The following is a 17,254-nucleotide window of genomic DNA, read 5'->3' as shown; positions in this document are numbered from 1 at the left end:
CGGCCGCAGCCCCCCGCGCTCCCCCCCGCCGCCCCCTCGTAGCGCGACCCGAAATGGCGGCTCGGCGCCGCCCCCCGCGGTTCGGTACCGGGACGGTTCCGGTGCGGTGTCGGGCGCTGCCGCCCTGACCCGCCGCCGTGGAGGGCTGTGAACCCCGGTTCGGCCTCGCAGAGCCACGGGCAGCTCCGGGCCGTGCGGGCTGCGACCCTTTGAGGGCTCCATAATGTCTTAGGAAAGTCAGGTGTTACCCTACAGCTCCTCTTTGGCATCGCTGCTGTTGTAGGAAACAGCGCTTAAACTCCTTTTTACTTCGATTCTACCCTTGAACATCAATATAGGGTCGGTCAGACTTTGCCGCTCTGAGTTAAGAACTTTAAAGCATTAATAGCTCTATTTCTTCAAATGATGTATTTTGTAATTTGTTGCCTTGCCACCTTAAAGCAAACAAAGCAGTTATTAAATTCAAGGGGACCTTAATTTTTTTTAAGTGCTGCCTTAAAACAAACCCTTCAGGTTTAGGTCAAGACCGTTCCTTTCCAGCAGGATACAGCAGTATCTCCCAGCTTGCTGTTACTCACACGCTGGCTTTAAAGCCAAGCATGCAATGGGATCCTTAACTAAAAGGAACAGAGAAAACCAAGCGTGGTTGCATCCACCAAAGGTTCTCGGTTGTCACAACCCTTCTGTTGTGCACTTAACTGAGTGAATTGGGGGGAACTGATTTTATAAAGCAAATATTTCCCCTTCACTCTTGGTTATAAGAAATAAGGAGTGGTAATGTTTTAAATACTCAGCTCTTACATCTTTGTTATCTGTTTTGTTTAAGCATTCGGTAAAGAAAAAGACAAAGAGAAGAAGCTAGAGGATGACAGCACCAGTACCACAGTCCCTCAGTCTGCTTTCTTGGGCCCGACATTATGGGACAAGACGCTGCCATACGATGGAGACACTTTCCAGTTGGAATACATGGACCTGGAAGAGTTCCTCTCAGAAAATGGCATTCCACCCAGCCCGAACCAGCACGAGCATAGCCCACACCAGCCAGGTCTGCAGCAAGCTACCTCAGCATCCCCTTCTGTCATGGACCTCAGCAGCAGGGCTTCTACTTCAGTCCACCCAGGCATGGTGTCGCAGAACTGCATGCAGAGCCCGGTCAGACCAGGTAAATCAGCCCTCAGAGCTTCCTCTGGATTGTGGCTTGAGCCTCCTCCCCACTGTACATCATTGCTCCTCACTGTACGGTTGACAGGCAGTTTAGAGAGAGCTGGTGTGATTCATGGCTTTTGTACTCAGAGAAGGAAAGTAGCTCTAGGTATCGTCAGGCTGCTCCGTAGCGATTTTTGCTTAACTTATGTCAGGAAGCTGCAAGAATTCCAAGAAAACTTTCCTGTTGTCTTTTCTTCTTTGGTAGCCTGGCTAATAGCAGATGAAAAACATGCAAACAAAATAGTAACGTGTGTATGCCGTGGTGTGAAGTGAACGGGGAGATGGACCAGTAAAGTGAATGCTGTGGTTATGGTTTTTACCCGTATTTGAGCTGTAGCCTTGGTACTTATTTTTAGGATAATCCTTAGACCGTGCTTCCTGTTTGAAATTTTGGAGCTGATCTTATTCCTTACTGAGTGTAGTAACATTAACCACGGTTTGTGGAAGGGACTAAATCTTGTAACTACATTATAACCTTTCTTAAAGTAGCATAGTCAGAATACAGCTCTGTCCAGAGTTAACATGTTACACCTTTAGTTACTTTTACTTCCAGGCAAAAAAAAAATTGACAGAGAGCCAATTTCTGACCATAACACATGTTTCAAACCTCCTTGGTGTCAGTGGAACTCTTCTATTTGTTTATTAACACTTCAAACAGTCCCTTTAGAGACACCAGAGCATATCTAGAGTAACTGCTCTGGCTTGACACCAGAGCACGGCTGAGATCATGGCCTGGAGAATAGTGTCAACATTAAAGTTTGGAAAACATGGAGCTTTGTTGTTTTTTTTTTCCCTTCTGCAAAAGAAGTCCAAGGGTGACTTATTGTGCTCCTCTGCTCTCACAAGGTTCGCTGGAGCAAAGCGTGCTCCTGGGAGCAGGAAACCGCTCCTCTCCATTCTGCTTGATCGCTTGCCACGCTCAGCGTGCGAAGTCATTGTCAGAGCCATCTGATAAGGAGGCACAGTAAATAAATAGAAGGATGAAAGTTGCAAAGCAGGATCAAGTAGGGAAGTCTTAAAAGTCTACAACATGCCTTTCTCATTAGAAAGAAGTAAAGCACCCCCAGAGCACCCCAAAGCTGTTAACAGCCTTTGGCCACAAGTCGTGGTTTGGTGTGTTTGGTGTGTTTGGTCCTGGATTTTGTTTATTCTCTGTATGTGGATTTTACTTTGTTTCTGCATTTCAGTTTCAAGGCATTTTGTAGTTAACCAGTAACTTGTGAGCGCTTCCAATGTTAAAATATATCTGATGTGTTGGCAGGAGTGGAACATAAAACAAAATCTTGCTTTTTCCCAAGCGAGTTTTTAAAAATAGTGCGGGTTTGCTACCCCATTTTCTGTCACTTATATGTTAAAAGCAGATCATCTGTCCTCATTCTTCTCAGGAGAGCCTGGTTATGGGCCAGGCTTTTAATGATCACCTGTCAGAATTTATTTGTGATCATCTGCCTGCGCGGCTTATTTTCATCTCATTGATTGTCGGGTTTTTCCCTGAGCTGGTTGCAGCTCAGGGTTACTGACTTCTCTCACCAGAAACTGTGCTCGTTTCTTGTTGTAAAAGGAGTCAGGTCTCCTGGGGTAGGATAAAGCTTTTTAACTTGAAGGTATTTTTTTCCCCATGCCATATTATCTTTGGGATAAGATGGGTTTTTTATTAAACTTTTTTTTTTTAAGGGTAAGCTCATTCATTTTCTCAGCAATAACATTTTTTCCCCAGTTATGGATGGGTGCTTTGTCTTAACAGTAGTGTTGTTGGCTGTCCAGTTGTTGGAATATTTTTGTGTTGTCGTGGAAAAAGTCCTACCAATAATCTGTTTAAGGCAGAGTAATATTTATCTACAAAGGAAAAACCATTAAAATAAAAATGTCCATTTAAAGTTGTCATGAAAGCACCGGGGTAAATATGGTGCTTTGGAATATGAAAGTTTGTCTGAAGGTGAATGCTGAAATCACTGCACTGGAACTTCTTAGTTTTTAGGAGTCGTACAGGACTTTTTTTTAACCGTTTTTATAAGCTCACATGAATCGAGGTGTGGTTTTCATTCTAATTGATGTGAACTACTGTTTCCTTGTGCGTAGCTGCTTTAATTTATATTACTGGAAAGAAAGCAACAGCAGAGTCTAAAATAGTTTCAATAAAATAAATTTCTCATGCTCTTAATTTAAGAAAACTGATATTTTCTTTTTTAGGTGGTAGCACTTCTTAAACAATTTTGTACTCTGGACTTTGTTTTAATTAAGATTATAATGTAAGCCTATGTGGACTGGGGCTGAAGGGAGGATCAAATGCTGTGTTTCTCACGTCCCTGCTTTATGCGACTCCGGGACAGTTAGCATCAGTGTATCACATGCAGCTGGCCACAAATCTTACAGTGCATGTAGCGTGTGTGTGTGGAAGGCTGTGTATGGGAGTCTGGAACACCAGATATGGTTTATGTGTCTGTATGGTGCATCTCAGCCATAGAGGGGTCTGCAGAAAACTGGCTTCAGATTTAATTTTGTGTGTGTGTGTTAAAATACACAGCTTACCTATCTGAGTGGCATCATTGGCTTCTACAGATAGCTGTTTTATACTGTCTCTGGCAGAGATCTGTGAATTTGCCTTGGCTTCCAGTAAAGAGTGTGCTTGGGCCCACCAGAGCTGGACTAACTGGCTATAAATGTGACATTACAAAGCCCTCGGGGAGAGAGGGAAACACGCGAATAAACTAAAATGGAACAACAACAAATTTCTTATAAATAGAACTTTTTTTTTTTCTTTTATTTCCAGCTTGTGTTGTCGGATTGTTAGAGAAATGTTCTGTCTCACCAGTTTATCATCTTTCTTTTTTTTGGATTACAGTTAGAGTTAAAATAAACACCTACGTTGCCATCAAATCCTGTTTTGGGAATCTCTATGATGGAAAAGCTGGTTTGCTTTTGAATAGCAGGCATGGAGGGTAGTGGGTTTTGTAAGACTGGAATCAAACTCACCTCTTGTTCACAGCCCCTTTCACTAATAGACAATATTTCTATTTATTTTTGCATTGCAAGCCATCATCTGTTAAAACATCATATTTTCTCTCTGTATTGGATGCTCATTAGTCGGTTGAAAACTAAGCTCCTTCAGAAAGAGTTCTTGATAAAGATAGCTTTATTAACTGTACCTCCGTTTAACTGTGCAGTCCTTTAAGGAAACTGGGAGTACTCATAGCTGTCTGTACATAAAGGGAGGATCAGATATTACAGTTATTGGTTGCTTTTATCCGCCTGTTCTGTGTTGCCTTTACTTGGGTAAATTGGGGAGAAGTGTGAAGGGTTTGGGTTCGGAAACATTAGGTAAGTTTGGAGGAATGCTCTGCTTAGAAAATGTGTTCTATGAGATTTAGATGTCACGTTTGTTTGCCACCAAAGCTTTGGGTATGGGGCTGTCTCAGAAGGTGTGAGTGCACTGATGTCCCGTGTATTATTACAGCCCAGCTCCCCAGGGCAGACAGGGCCTTGGAAAGCTCCCAAAGCCCTCCCTGTCTTTGCATTTCCATGACAGTGGTTTTTGCTCTGTGATGCTTGGATTGCTGGGTGCCCTGGTCTACTTGAGCAGGATCCCCTGAAGATAAAGGGGAGAAAAAATAGAAAAACAAGCTTTGTAATCTGTTCCATATTATATATACACCAAATGTAAATTGTTGTTCTCGGTAACAAAGTGGAGATTCAGAAGCGCACTGATCAGAAAGCTGAAAACCATTTCGATTTGAATAGTGCTCTCCCAAATCTCCTCCTGCAAAAGCATGAAGATTTTTATTGGATGCCATATTGTATGTGCTCTGCGGACAGATGTCATCTACAGCATGTTACCCATTACTCTTTTCTCATTGCATAGATACAGAGTTGTAATGATGGACAGTGGGCTGGACTGGGTGGGTTTTGGTGTTCTCTTCACTCCCCTCTGAGCTGGGCGTACCCTCCAGCTGGGGATGGCTGCCTCTGCTGCATCCAGCCTTCCAGCTGCACATGGGGAATGCCTTGGTGAGAGGGCAGCCCACAGAAGGGTGTGTGTGCAACACTCCCTGCATTGTAGTCTTCCTTCCCATGTGTTTCTTAATGTGACCTCCCCTTCTGCAGCGCGAAGGGCAGTGCTTCCAGTAGACAGCTTGGGTGAGGAATCCTCTCCGAAGCTTTAATCTTTGTTTGCAAGCAGTGGATAGGTGTTGTGTGAGCCATAACCTGAGCCCCCCTTTCTCAGAGGCAGAGGATTCCACCTCCAGCACTAAGAAGGGCTGGGAATTTCCTGACCCTTGCTGTCCCACGTGATAACATGGGAATGACCGGCCAAGCCGCCAGGCAGGCTGGTACCAGAGCTGCTCTTCACATTGCCTCTCACGTGAGGCTCTGAATGGCTGCTGCCTGCGTGACCATGTGCTCAGGCACGTGGCAGTCCCCTGTGCAGCTTGCTCAGCACAGCTTTTGCTGGAGCAGCAGGCATGCGTGCGTGGCTGTGTGCTCCTGCCGCTACCGAAGCCGCAGCGAAGTGGAAAAGCGCAGCTCTGAGGACTGCAGCAGCAAGGAGGGTGCAGTGTGCAGGCGAGCCTCACAAACTGCCTTCTGGATCAAAGGAAGATGCAAAATATATTCTGGCAAATATTATAAATAGCTTGTCACATGATAACAGGGGAAAAAGTGCTGAACGAACAAGCCTTGTTAATGCTAGAAGCAAGAACACCGAGTCTCTGTCAGGAGATCTAATTTTAATATTTGCTGCCAAAATTTGATTATTGGTTAAATAATTGCTCAGCTACATGAAAGAACTTGAAGTTTCTTAGGAGTTCAAACAGTAAACAGCAAGAAAGACCTCAGGTTTTGCACTGCTCTTATAGAACATACCTGGCCTGTCTCAAAGTTCTTGTGTGGATCAGCACTTTCCACACCAACAGAGCCTTGTATGTGAGTCAGGGCCAGCTCAAATTAGGAAGAGGATACGCATAGGAGCCTGTGGGTGCTTTTTCCCTTGAGGAGGATATTTGAAGGATGCCTGAGAGTCAGACTTGTTTCAGTACTGTTGTCTTTCCCGTGGCCCTGCTTCCCATCCCAGAAAGGTTGCCTGGTGCAGAGAGTTGGTTTTGAAGAAACGAGCACACCCTGCAGTCTTTCATGGAACAGTATCTTGTAGTTAAAAGAGACAAGACGTCACTGGGAGATGGACATGAAGAAGTCATTGATATTATCTGATTAAATGAAGCTACTAGGAAATATATTAAATTGCTGCAATCTCTCCGTGCCTATGTGACTGATTGGCAATGGTGGGAGCTGGCCATGGCCAGATTCTGCCAATTAATCCCAGTGATGAGTGCTTTAGTCCTCATACTGTTAGTGATTTCAGTACAGCTTATTGGCTGCCCTCCCTCGTCAGCTCCTAGGTGGAGCAGCAGAACATCACCATCCATTCTCCTGTCATTTATCTTTGTGGATTTATTTCTCTGGGAGGCGGGGGGTAGTTGGTTTCATTGTACCCATGGAGTTTTCTCAGACTGAAAGGACATATTTGTCATCAGTAAAGAGTACTTCAGAGTGTTATGAAATCCAAAGCTTGGTTGGCATTTTGTTTTACACGCAACATAATTGTTAGTTTGCTTTTTTGAAGGCTCACTTTCATAAAATATTGCGATATTTTGTTTGAATTCAACAAAAGGTGTTGAGAATCAGGGAAATCTATTTCAACCAAATTATATTAAGGAAGAAGCTGCGGTTTGATCTACTCCATGTGAAGTAGATGGTGAGGGGGGAAAAAAGTTTACTTCAACCTCTAATCCCGTAGTAATTAGTGGAGCAAGTTATACATGAGGATTAAGTATAGAAAACAAATGTTGAAATGCACATCAGTGTCAAAATGTGTACATGGTAAACAGATTCTGCAGCTTTTATGGCCTTTTTTTTTTTCCATGAGCTGACAGTGTTGAAGAAGCTAGTAAATAGCATTGAAGAGGCTCTCTGTTGGGAAGCTGAACTTGGTCCTGAGAGCTTCAGATGTAATGTGGGGAAAGCTCACACAGGTAGGTGAGGCAGCACATGCTGCAGCATTGTGTATTTTCTGCTTGGGCTCTTCAGAGCCTTGCAGCTTTGTGCAGCTGAGGTGCCATCCATCACATTTGAAATGAATACGAGTTACTGTTCAACCTCTCACATTTTCTGACACATGTGAAGGTGTTGTATAGCGATGTTTCCACGTTCCGTTCTCTGGTTGAGTTGAATCTTGCCAGAGCTGGAGTTGGCCCAGACTTTGACTTGCTTAGCTTCTCTGCTGCGGCACCTTTGGTTTAAGGGTTCTCTGTTTGACTTCAAGAGAAACAGCTTTAGCTCTTCATCTTACTGCTAGTGTTCCATTGTTCACATTATTTGCCATTTAATGAAAACAGGCACTGAGAATTTTGATGCTCTTTGCCCATATGTTTGTGTTTTGGTGCATGGACCCATGCAGGAGGAAGAAAAAAAGGGTCCTAGAAAACTCAGGTACTCATTAAGTGAAGCACAAATCTGGGTTATCCCTGGACAGGTACCTATAGATCAGTGTGTTAGCAGGCATGTGCTACAAGCAGATGCCATAGAGACCTGCATCAGTAGTCCATCTGCAGTGAAGTGTTAGCCATTCGGGTGTATAAGTGGAGAGGCAAAAGTGCACTTTTGGCAAACATTGGTGGAGGATGGAGAATGGTTTAAAAAAGTCCTTCCAATTAGCCTTAGGGAGCTCAGCATGCTATAAATTCTTTGTTCTGGAACGTGGTTGTGGACAATAGGTCAAAGATTAAGTAATTCATTACAGAGCTGGTTGGTACTCCTGAATGTACTAAACAAATGAACAGGGCTTTCCATCCATAGCAAGATCCATTACCTTGGGTGGCAATGATTGGACCTTAGTTTTGTTTTTGAAATGCTTGCAAGGCTCCCCTTTCTCTTAGTTCTTGTATGCAGACATAGCTGTGTTTGACGTGACCTGGTAAATGCAGTGATTGTGATAAAGGGGAACAAATTAGAAGTGGTCTAACTGTAACTGCTTTCAACCTGAGGTTTGAAGGAGACAAAGAAAGCAAGTGGAGATTGCGTTTTGGAAACCTGAAAGAATGACAGTATGACACTTCTAAACACAGAGTACTCTGCAGAGCTCTGTTTTACCAGGCATCCAGTGCTTTAACACAGGTTAATGAAATAGCAGTACTAAACCTTCTTGCAGGAGCCTGCTTTACGCAAGGCTGCAGAATATAAAGCGGACTCTGCATGTGAGGGACTGCATTGAAATTAAGGAGGTGATTTCAAACAGTTCAGGCACATTCACAAACTCACCATTGCAAGATTTGGAAGTGAGTCTTACTTCAGCAGGAAGTCTGTTTCAGAAATAACTGTGTGCTTAGCTAAAGCTCAGCAAGTGGGAGCCAGGCACTTGAGAGTAAATCCTGTTCCTCATCAAAACAGAGAGGGTTAAACTGACTTAGTTCGAAGGACCCTGCAGCAATCAGACATACCACTGTTCCCTTTTGTGCTGCATAGTGGAAATACAGATGTTACTGACGTCTGCAATCCCTGCAGCTGTGGCCTCTCATTACAGTGTGGGACATTTGGTCATTTTATGTATGTAAATCCTGCAGCTCCATTGCTTACAGCCATGGCTGGATGGTGGGGTTTCTTATTTTTGCCTGATTTGCTGTGAAAGTGAATCTTACCTATTCATCCCAGGTTTGGGATGTTCCTCTTGCATGTTCCTGATCACAGTTCTTGAATAATTGTCTGTTTTTAACCAAATGTGGCAAGAGGGGGAATTTGGAAAGAACAATTATGTTGCTGAAATTTCTTGGAAGTCTGGATAGGACAGGAGTGCATCGTGAGCAGGGGAGCTGTGGGGATGTAAATGTGCATTTTCTGTATCAGAGAATTTACATAAGACCTTTAAAGTGCTTGATGTGCTTGAAATGCTTCTGTTAGAGCTGACACCATTATGGATACCATGAGGTGTTGATTCACTTTGAGAAACCAACCTGCAAGAAGCTGGGTTTTATTGGGAAGGGGTGCAGTTGTCCCAACCATCTTTCCACCAGCTATTCATTTAAAGTCCTTATCTCCTGGAGTCTTGCCGTTACATGGCTCTAAGGTTTCATTTAAAAATAGGAATTAGAAAACCAGCAGTAGTGTTTGTAGGCAGAACCCTGACAGCACTAAACCCAGGTAATGGAATGATCTTGATCCTCTCTAAAGTTGGACGGCTTTACCTAAAGCCTGAACTCCTGTGCAGTCTCACTATATCCTCTGCACCTCAGCTCCGCTGCCCGGCTTGAAGCTCCCTTGCAGTCAGCCAAGTTTAAATTTGAGGCATGTTATCTTATCGCAGTTATTGCAGTATCACATATGGGCAGATGTCCAAGTGACCTTGTCTATGTGTCTTGCCATTCATTCTTCACAGCGCATTTCAGCTCGGGTGCTCTGCACAAAGCTCCCTTCTATGGCTTGTGCTAATCAGTGTCAGAGACAGAGGTGGGTTAGGATTGAGTGAGAAACATGGGATGGTGAGAGTGGGCTAAAGATGGTCAGGGATCAAAGAGAAAAGTGGGTCATGGCAGGGTATGTGTGCTCAAGGAGGAAAGGGGGAGCAGGAGCAAGGGGAAGACTTGTTTTCCTATTGGCTTTTCAAAGTTGTGCAATATAAGAATTGGATTAACCTGATATGACTTTGTTTTTCTGCCAGATTAGATATGTTGAGTTTCTTGGCATTGTGAATTGTACAGTACATTGTGTGCTGTAAATATGGGTGTGTCGGGATAAAGCTGTAATGACACAACATGCTTGCAGTATAATACAGCACTGCTGGGTGGACTCTCCTGCTCCCTTAGCACCCCATTCCCTCTACCCTGAGCACACACACTTGTCAGGGCATTCAGACATCTGTTAGAACAGAGTCCTGTTCTCTGCTTCCAGCCCAGCATCGGGATGTTTCAGTCCTTTTTTGGCATGGTGACGCTTATCTAAGTCCTGAAACTCCATTTTGTCTGGCACTGGCATCACAAAGCAGTATGTGCTGTATGAAGTGACTTTAAAAATAATTCTTTTTTAAAGCTGCATGAAAAAGACACTATCTTGCTTACTCCACATTAAGTTAAATAAAGCTTAAAATAAAAAGAAACGGTAACATATTTTGGTAGTGTAAGTTGAAGGCTTAACTTCGGATGAGTAAAAATTCAGATGCAGATCTGAAATAACTGCAAGCATTGAGCTCCCTGCTGCTTGAAGTTCACGGTTTTGGATGCATTAAGTAAAACTTTCACAGCTGTATGTATTTGCTCCATTATTTTCTTGTCTTCCTTACTTTGTGAGATAATTTAATTTGCTGTATCCATTTTCTGTGCTGGGTTATTGCCGTGGAGGAGCCCGATTCCCTTTGTTTACCATAGGGTCAGGCACTGAGCAGGTAGCTAAGGATGGGTGATCAGAATTGGAGCCCAGTCAGCTGGTGAGCATCACTTTGGAGTCTGGGAAGGAGTGGGCAGACTCTGGGAGGTGAAGCTGAGGATACCTTAGGATACCTTTCTTTCATTCCTATTCTCTCATTTCTAGCCTTCCCCAGGGCTGCAGGCTGGTCACAGAGGCTGGTGGTTGGCACCCACTGTGTAAGGGCCTGCCCTCTGTATCAGCGTGAGTGCAGTGAAAAAGGAGAGATTAATTCCCCCCTGTAGTCAAGTCTGTTTTCTTTGGAGAGAAGCACATAAATTAAAAAAAATAAAAGTGGATTGAAGTCAGATCCCAAAGTTTTTGCCATGTCATTTAACAGCACTGTTCCAGTGCCTTACTCTAATTCACATAGGGGAAAAAATGGGGTGTGCTGATGAGAGGTAGGTTTTCCTGAAGTGGTATTAGGCTGCTCCTTATGGTGGTTGAGTCATTTGTTAATAGTAGAACAAACTGAGTAAACGGGAGCAGAAGGTTGACCTGAACACCTGCATGACTTAGCTGTATCCTTAACTGGGAGAATTAGCCATGAGTGTAGCATGTTAGCAGTTAACCCACATACCCACCTTTTGAGAAGGTTGAACCACAGGCCTGTGGTTAGTTCCAGTTGTTGGACAGCTGTGGTTTGGATGCTTATGAAACCCCTTAGCTTAGCTGGTGCTTCAGCAGTGAGAAAATCAGAGGCCAGTGTTCAAACCCCGAGACCTGACATCCATCCATCCATCCAAAATCACGTGGCTGCTGCAGAGCGGCTGATCTCCGTGGGACTGGACTTAGTGCCAGATTTAGGCACCGCTTTTCCAGACTCTCTTATCTGCTCAGTTTTCTCAGTGTGACATGGTTGAAGCCATTGTTGAACGTCCTGGTAGTCTCTAGAAGCTAAGCCGTTTCAAACACGTGAAAAGAAATCATTAGCCAAATAGAGGGAAGGAGCTGGAGGTATAATTGTCAACTCGTGTGTGTCTCTGATTTCAGCAGCTGCTGCACGTGTCTAGGTTATCAATTTATTTCTGTTAGAAAGTAAACAATTCTCATTTTTCTTATGTACCCTCATGAGTGCTTCATCTAAGCTGCTCTTATCTGCAGCAGGGATGTACTTCTGAGGTCTTGTTTGGAGGCTTTTCTTTCTGCTTCCACATGCTACGTGCTCTCGAGAGTCACGTGCAGCCCTGAAGCTGGCCAGGGATGCTGCTGATCTCTTCCAGAGTCAGTTATTTGAAAACAGTATTTTCACTGTTATCTAAACACACCAGCTTATCACTGGGGCAGCTCTTAGCCTGTTATACCCTATATGTTTTGGGGTTTGATTCCCTTGGCCTAATTTTATCTTTATTTCATGAGCGTTCCTCTGTGTTCATTGCTATTACCCAGTGGCTGTTTAAGTATTATCAGCAAAATCTTAGCCTTTGGTTTATGTCCTACCATCATATGCACACCTTTTCTTTACTAGGCCACATCCTGAGAGGCCTAAGTACCTCTGACTCTCCTGAATGTGGGATTTGAAGTTGTTCAGCGTTTCACTCTTGTGAGCTCTCACAAGAAGCTCTCCTAATCCTTTAACCATGAAGAATGTAGTTTCCTTCACAGTCGGCTCCTTTCAGGGGCTACATGCCCAAGAAGCTGGTGATATTTAACTCCCATGCAGTCCGTGTGCATGCATAGCACTCAGCATCTCTGCAGGGTGTGCTGTGCCCTGGGAGCCCAGGTAACGCCTGCATCAAGGACAGCTCTGCCGACACGTGTTGAAGCAAAATCCTTAAGTGATTCTTCTGCTGCCCTCAGTTTATAACCCATGGCTTGTTGTTTCCCACTTTCTCACGTTTTCCCAAAGCTGCTGGTGTGTACAGTCTGAAGATCACATTTACCCAACACAAGGAAATCAGCTTGGCCTGACTGGCTTCTTCATCACGTGGCTGAGAATGTGTTCACTCTGTTCTGCCAGACTATGGCTAGCTGAGCAAAATACAGTGAAGCTCTGGGCTCCTGGCCAAGCTTTTATTTCACTTTGGAGCTTACAGCCACATATTTGCTGTTTGGCAGGACATCCACTGGGGTATATTTGGATAGTAATCTAGCATTGTTTTGCTGCCTTTTTCTTTTTTTTTTCTTTTTTAATGCACAAGTAGTATAACCCCAGCACTCACTTTGGCCGCTCTGTGCACCATTTCTCAGTGTGCACCGTTATGTACGTGCACTCAAACTTGTAGTCGTGACCTTTGGTAAATACAAGTCAAAGCAATTAACTTTCTTTTATTGAAAAATTCTGGATGTCCTACTCTTTGCCCCCTGTGTGCTGATAACAGAGCTGTGTTGTTACTCTTTCCAAGATCAAAAGCTTTGCTAGGGTTTGATTGAAGTCCAGTTATGGAAGGAAGCAGCTTTGCTGGAGCTCTGAAAATAGCTAATTGTTAAAATAATAAAGTCTGTCCTTGTGTGTCTTTGTAAACTTTAAAACTATGTTTTGGGGGAAGAGGGTGGTTTTTAAAGTGAAAATAGTAGCAAAGATCTTGGAAATAGGAGTGTGCTCTTAGAAGAACAAGTATCCTGCTCTGAATGCCATATTTCAGTTCTGTTCTCCACCCCAAGCTTGCCTTCCTCTGATGCTGTTTGCATGCAGCCCGGCTCTGGAAGGAGAATAAAGCTGGATTTGATTTTTAACAGTATGGAAGGCTCTGGGTTTGGGGGATATAAAGGCTTTGTGATGCAAACTCATTTATTTTTCTGAAACAAAAATGGGCTTTTCAAAATACAGCATGTTTTGGAAAGTTGGCTCTGGGTTTGAAACCCCAGTGTCTCTGATGGCACCCTTGAATGAAAAAATGGTACAAAAACATAAGGTTTAGGAAAGGGTGCAAAGCAGCGCTGCCAGCAGCACCATTGGAGGGGCAGTTCCAGCTTTATGAAGGGGCATCCTTTGGAAGGTGTGGGTTTTTAGTTGGTTTGCTTCACATAGGCAGAACTCAGCATGGGAATCTTTGGCTTTACAGTTACTTTGAGACAATGATCACAAGCAAAAACTTACATTTGCTTTCCTAGACTTGTGCGCTGTTCTATAAGACATCTACTGATTGCTATAGATGCTGCTTTGGTGCTAGCGTATTCAAGACTTAATGGAGTTTTGAACTTAAAGCATGATATTACTAGGGTTTCTCTATTGCTTTTTTAATGCTTTGTGCATAGCTACTCATCTTATATAGGACAGTTTAAATCCCTGTGTGAAAATCAACCCTCTTGTACTTTCTCTTTAGACAGCTGGACTCAAAAACACTAATTACTTGAGCAGAATCTTTGCATTATACATAAATGGTGTTGAGTATTAAGCTCAGAGGATTGTACAGATCCAGTGAAGCTCTTTAGTTGGTCCCATGAACCTTTAGGACTGGAATTTTCTTAGCTCCTGGAGCTGTTACTTGTTAGAATCTTGGCTTTTGGCTCTCTCCATTTTATTTAGTCTTTATTTATTTTCCTGAACGTTTTTGAAATCATTTGTTAATTCTGTCCATCAGATGGTTTTATGTCCATAAAATATCTTGCCTAAAATAGTTCAGTTCTGTGTTCTTACTGGGCTTGGTTGGGTCCTCACTGTGCAAACTGCTTCACTGCCTTGTGAAAATGTTAGTTGTGAAAAAGCAGCCTTAGCGAGGGGTGCCCTGTTGGTCAGCTTAAAGCTGTTTATACAGCAGCAGCTTTAGCCCGCTCAGGAGCAGCCTTGCCTGATCTCTAGGAGCTGCTGAAACTCATCAAGCAGGTTCCTGTTAACCAATTAGCCAGTTAAGCAGAAAGAGGAAAGGTGTTTCTCCTGCTTGTTTTTTTAATCTCTTTGCAGAGTTTTAACCTATTCTTCCCCAGACTTCAGGTTTTGTGGACATTTGTAACACTGAAATAATAGCAAAGAGAGCCAGGAGAGGGTTAGGAAATGGGTCTCTGATCCTGCAAGGACTGAGCTGTGTCAGTGTATATCCCTCAAGTGTGCAGATAGATGCAGTTTTCAGTGCAATCCAGAGTGCTGCTGTTCTTAGCTGGAGTCCTACCTAGTGCTCATCAGCTGCCTTTTTGTCCTGTATTTTAGTGAAATCTTCGCTTTAAAAAACTAGCCAAAATACTCCCAAACCCAAACTCAATAACGAGCGTTCACCACTGCCAGGACAAATCTGTTGGTTCCCAAACTCTCCTGCTGTGTCTTGATTGGAAGACTTAAATTACTTGCTCACACAATAAATGGTACAGATAATACAACATACAACAAAGCTCCTTCTAGAGAGCTTTTGAATACGTGCTCAGGTGATACCAGGCAGCTTGGGTGTCTACATCTGACCTTCTCCTAAACTGGTTGTTAAGATGGAACGTGCATGTGACTGTTTTAATGGCTGTCAGTGCTACGTGTGTCTGTGATGGACTGTCAAGTAACAGTGCAGTCATCAAACAAATAATTTTGCTTGTGATTGCTGGAAATAGTAAACGGGTGGCTGGAACGTGGTGAAGAAATATTCTTGTTCTGGTGCTACAGAGCCAGGGAGCTGCAAGGCAGGCTGCCACCTTATGCCCAGCAGGCAGGATGCATGTTCTGAACTGAGTGAAAATAGGGCCTCTGCTTCCACAGGTGCTTCTGCTAGGCTACAGGTTGAGTGGTTGATATATGCAAGGTGAACCACATACTGTGTGCAGGGGGTGGGAAGTGCTGGGTGTGAGTGGTGTGGAATGTATATGCGTAAATGGGCCTGGGCACAAGGAGGTGAGGTGTTTCCACCTGTGAGTGGATTACTTACTTCTGGTCAAGTGCACAAGGATGCAGTTTGCTTCTGCAGGAAGGAAATGTTAAAGGTGACACAAAGCACCTTAATTGTGAGATCTGCTCTTAAGCTTTTTCCAAACCTCTGGAGTACCATAGATCTCATCAGTGCTGGTTTCTTTTTCCCTTCTTGATATGTAAAGGGAGAACAAATAAAAATGTTACAGGTTTTGCTGCAGTTTAGAAGTATTATTTATGTGGTGCAGCTCTGTTTTCTGTAGTTTTTTATATCCAAAATACAGCAGGCTTTAGAATAGAAGAACCGCATAGCTGAATTGAAGATAAAATAAGATGATCTCCCTGACAGAGACAGTAGAAATGATGTGATATGACAGTTGCTGTAGCAACACCACCTACTTCATGAAAATCAGAGTTAACAGGAGTGTAAAAGGTAAAGCCCACATAATTTTCCAAGCCTATGAATCGCTTCTGCCCTCAGCTTGCAGTGCCTTCCAACTCTCCAGTGTTTCTCTTTTCACTTGGGCACAGATGTATCTTCTGTATATTCTGCAGGTATTCCAGGTAGAGAGTGCAACCACCATAGTAAAAGGGTGCAGGATCATCCAGCTGTGGGAGTCTGCTAACAGGAAAGCAATGTTATACTTAATACAAACTGTAAGAATTGTCAAGACTGACGGTGCCAAAGATGGGTGCATTGTCCCTTCCCTCCTCATGTAATCCCAAAATAACGGTGTTGCACAGCAGTGGCACGATGCTGGTAGGAGCAGAACGCATCATCCTCTTTGATCAGTGTGGCACAGAGCTGCTCGTTTGGCTGTTGCCAGGTGCCCAGCACAGCACACAGGGTTTTGTTTGCTAGTAGGCAGGGAATTGTACAGAATTTACTATATTTGAAGGGGTAGAAATGTTAAAGAAATGCTTCAGTGCCAATTGCTTCAAATATTGTTTGAGAGTTGTTTGGTATGTCTGGATTGGCAACTAATTGTGTAAGCTGCAGCTATGGCTGCTGCAAGAACACTGTATTAAAAATAAGCTTACTGTAATTAAGGTTTCCATTGGCTTACAATTCTCTTAATGATAATTTTTAGAAAACAGAGTCCAGTTTGTTTACGTGTGTTTTAGAAATGGAGAAACGTTTGTAAATGTAAATTTGTAAGAGATTTGCCAGTCTGTGTTGTCATCAAGTTTACATTCAAACAATTTCATAGTTTTCTGAGGGCCAAGCTGTGTGTGACTGCAAAAAGTCAAATCCCAATTACTCGTGAGTTGGATCACAGTGGAATCAGGTATTTGATGTGCTACAAAAATGTATATTGTGTAGCAGCTATGGAGGAATAGAGCCTCACCAGTAACATCTGTGTGCAACAGTCTGTGCTCCTGGAATTTTCCCTAAGCCTCGGTTGCGTGTTCCCTTCCTGCTCTGACCCATTTTCAGACTACATGATGACTGATGTATTCATCTACTTTATAATGGAAGTCATGTATCTGTCACCCAGTTCTGGTACCCGAGAAGGGGGCATCCACACACCCTTTGCTTTCTTTGTTGATCTTAGTGAGAATGGTATTTGTATGTAAAAGCAAAGTAGGCTCCTGTGCAAACTAAATGCAAGTTTTGAAACGTTGCTGTGCTTTTTTTCCAGCTAAAATTAAGTTGGAGAGAAAAGAAAATGTCTTACTTAGAAGGTTATGGAAACAGCTTGTCCTCATTCTGACATCTCTGCTTCTTAAAATGTAATTATAAAGATCGCTCTCTGTAAGGCACCTAAAGAGTGTACTTTGTTTTCGTGAACAAGAAATGTAAATAAAACCAAAAGCCAGTGAACAGCTAGTGCAAAT

At 43.3% G+C, this 17,254-nt stretch overlaps 1 protein-coding gene across 1 annotated transcript in view; it reads left to right on the top strand.

The window, feature by feature from the left end:
* HLF (HLF transcription factor, PAR bZIP family member) overlaps positions 1 to 17,254 on the top strand; it is a 31,907-nt gene that overhangs the window by 314 nt on the left and 14,339 nt on the right. Inside the window, exon 2 of the mRNA XM_015879676.2 lies at positions 827 to 1,162. Within this exon, the coding sequence (XP_015735162.1) occupies positions 827 to 1,162 (336 nt within the window). The remainder of the gene's footprint in view (positions 1 to 826; positions 1,163 to 17,254) is intronic.

Source organism: Coturnix japonica, chromosome 18 (genome assembly GCF_001577835.2).
Source record: "Coturnix japonica isolate 7356 chromosome 18, Coturnix japonica 2.1, whole genome shotgun sequence".
In the NCBI taxonomy this organism is placed as follows: domain Eukaryota; kingdom Metazoa; phylum Chordata; class Aves; order Galliformes; family Phasianidae; genus Coturnix; species Coturnix japonica.
Note: the sequence above shows the minus strand (reverse complement) of the source record. Positions and strands in the feature narration are given on the sequence as shown.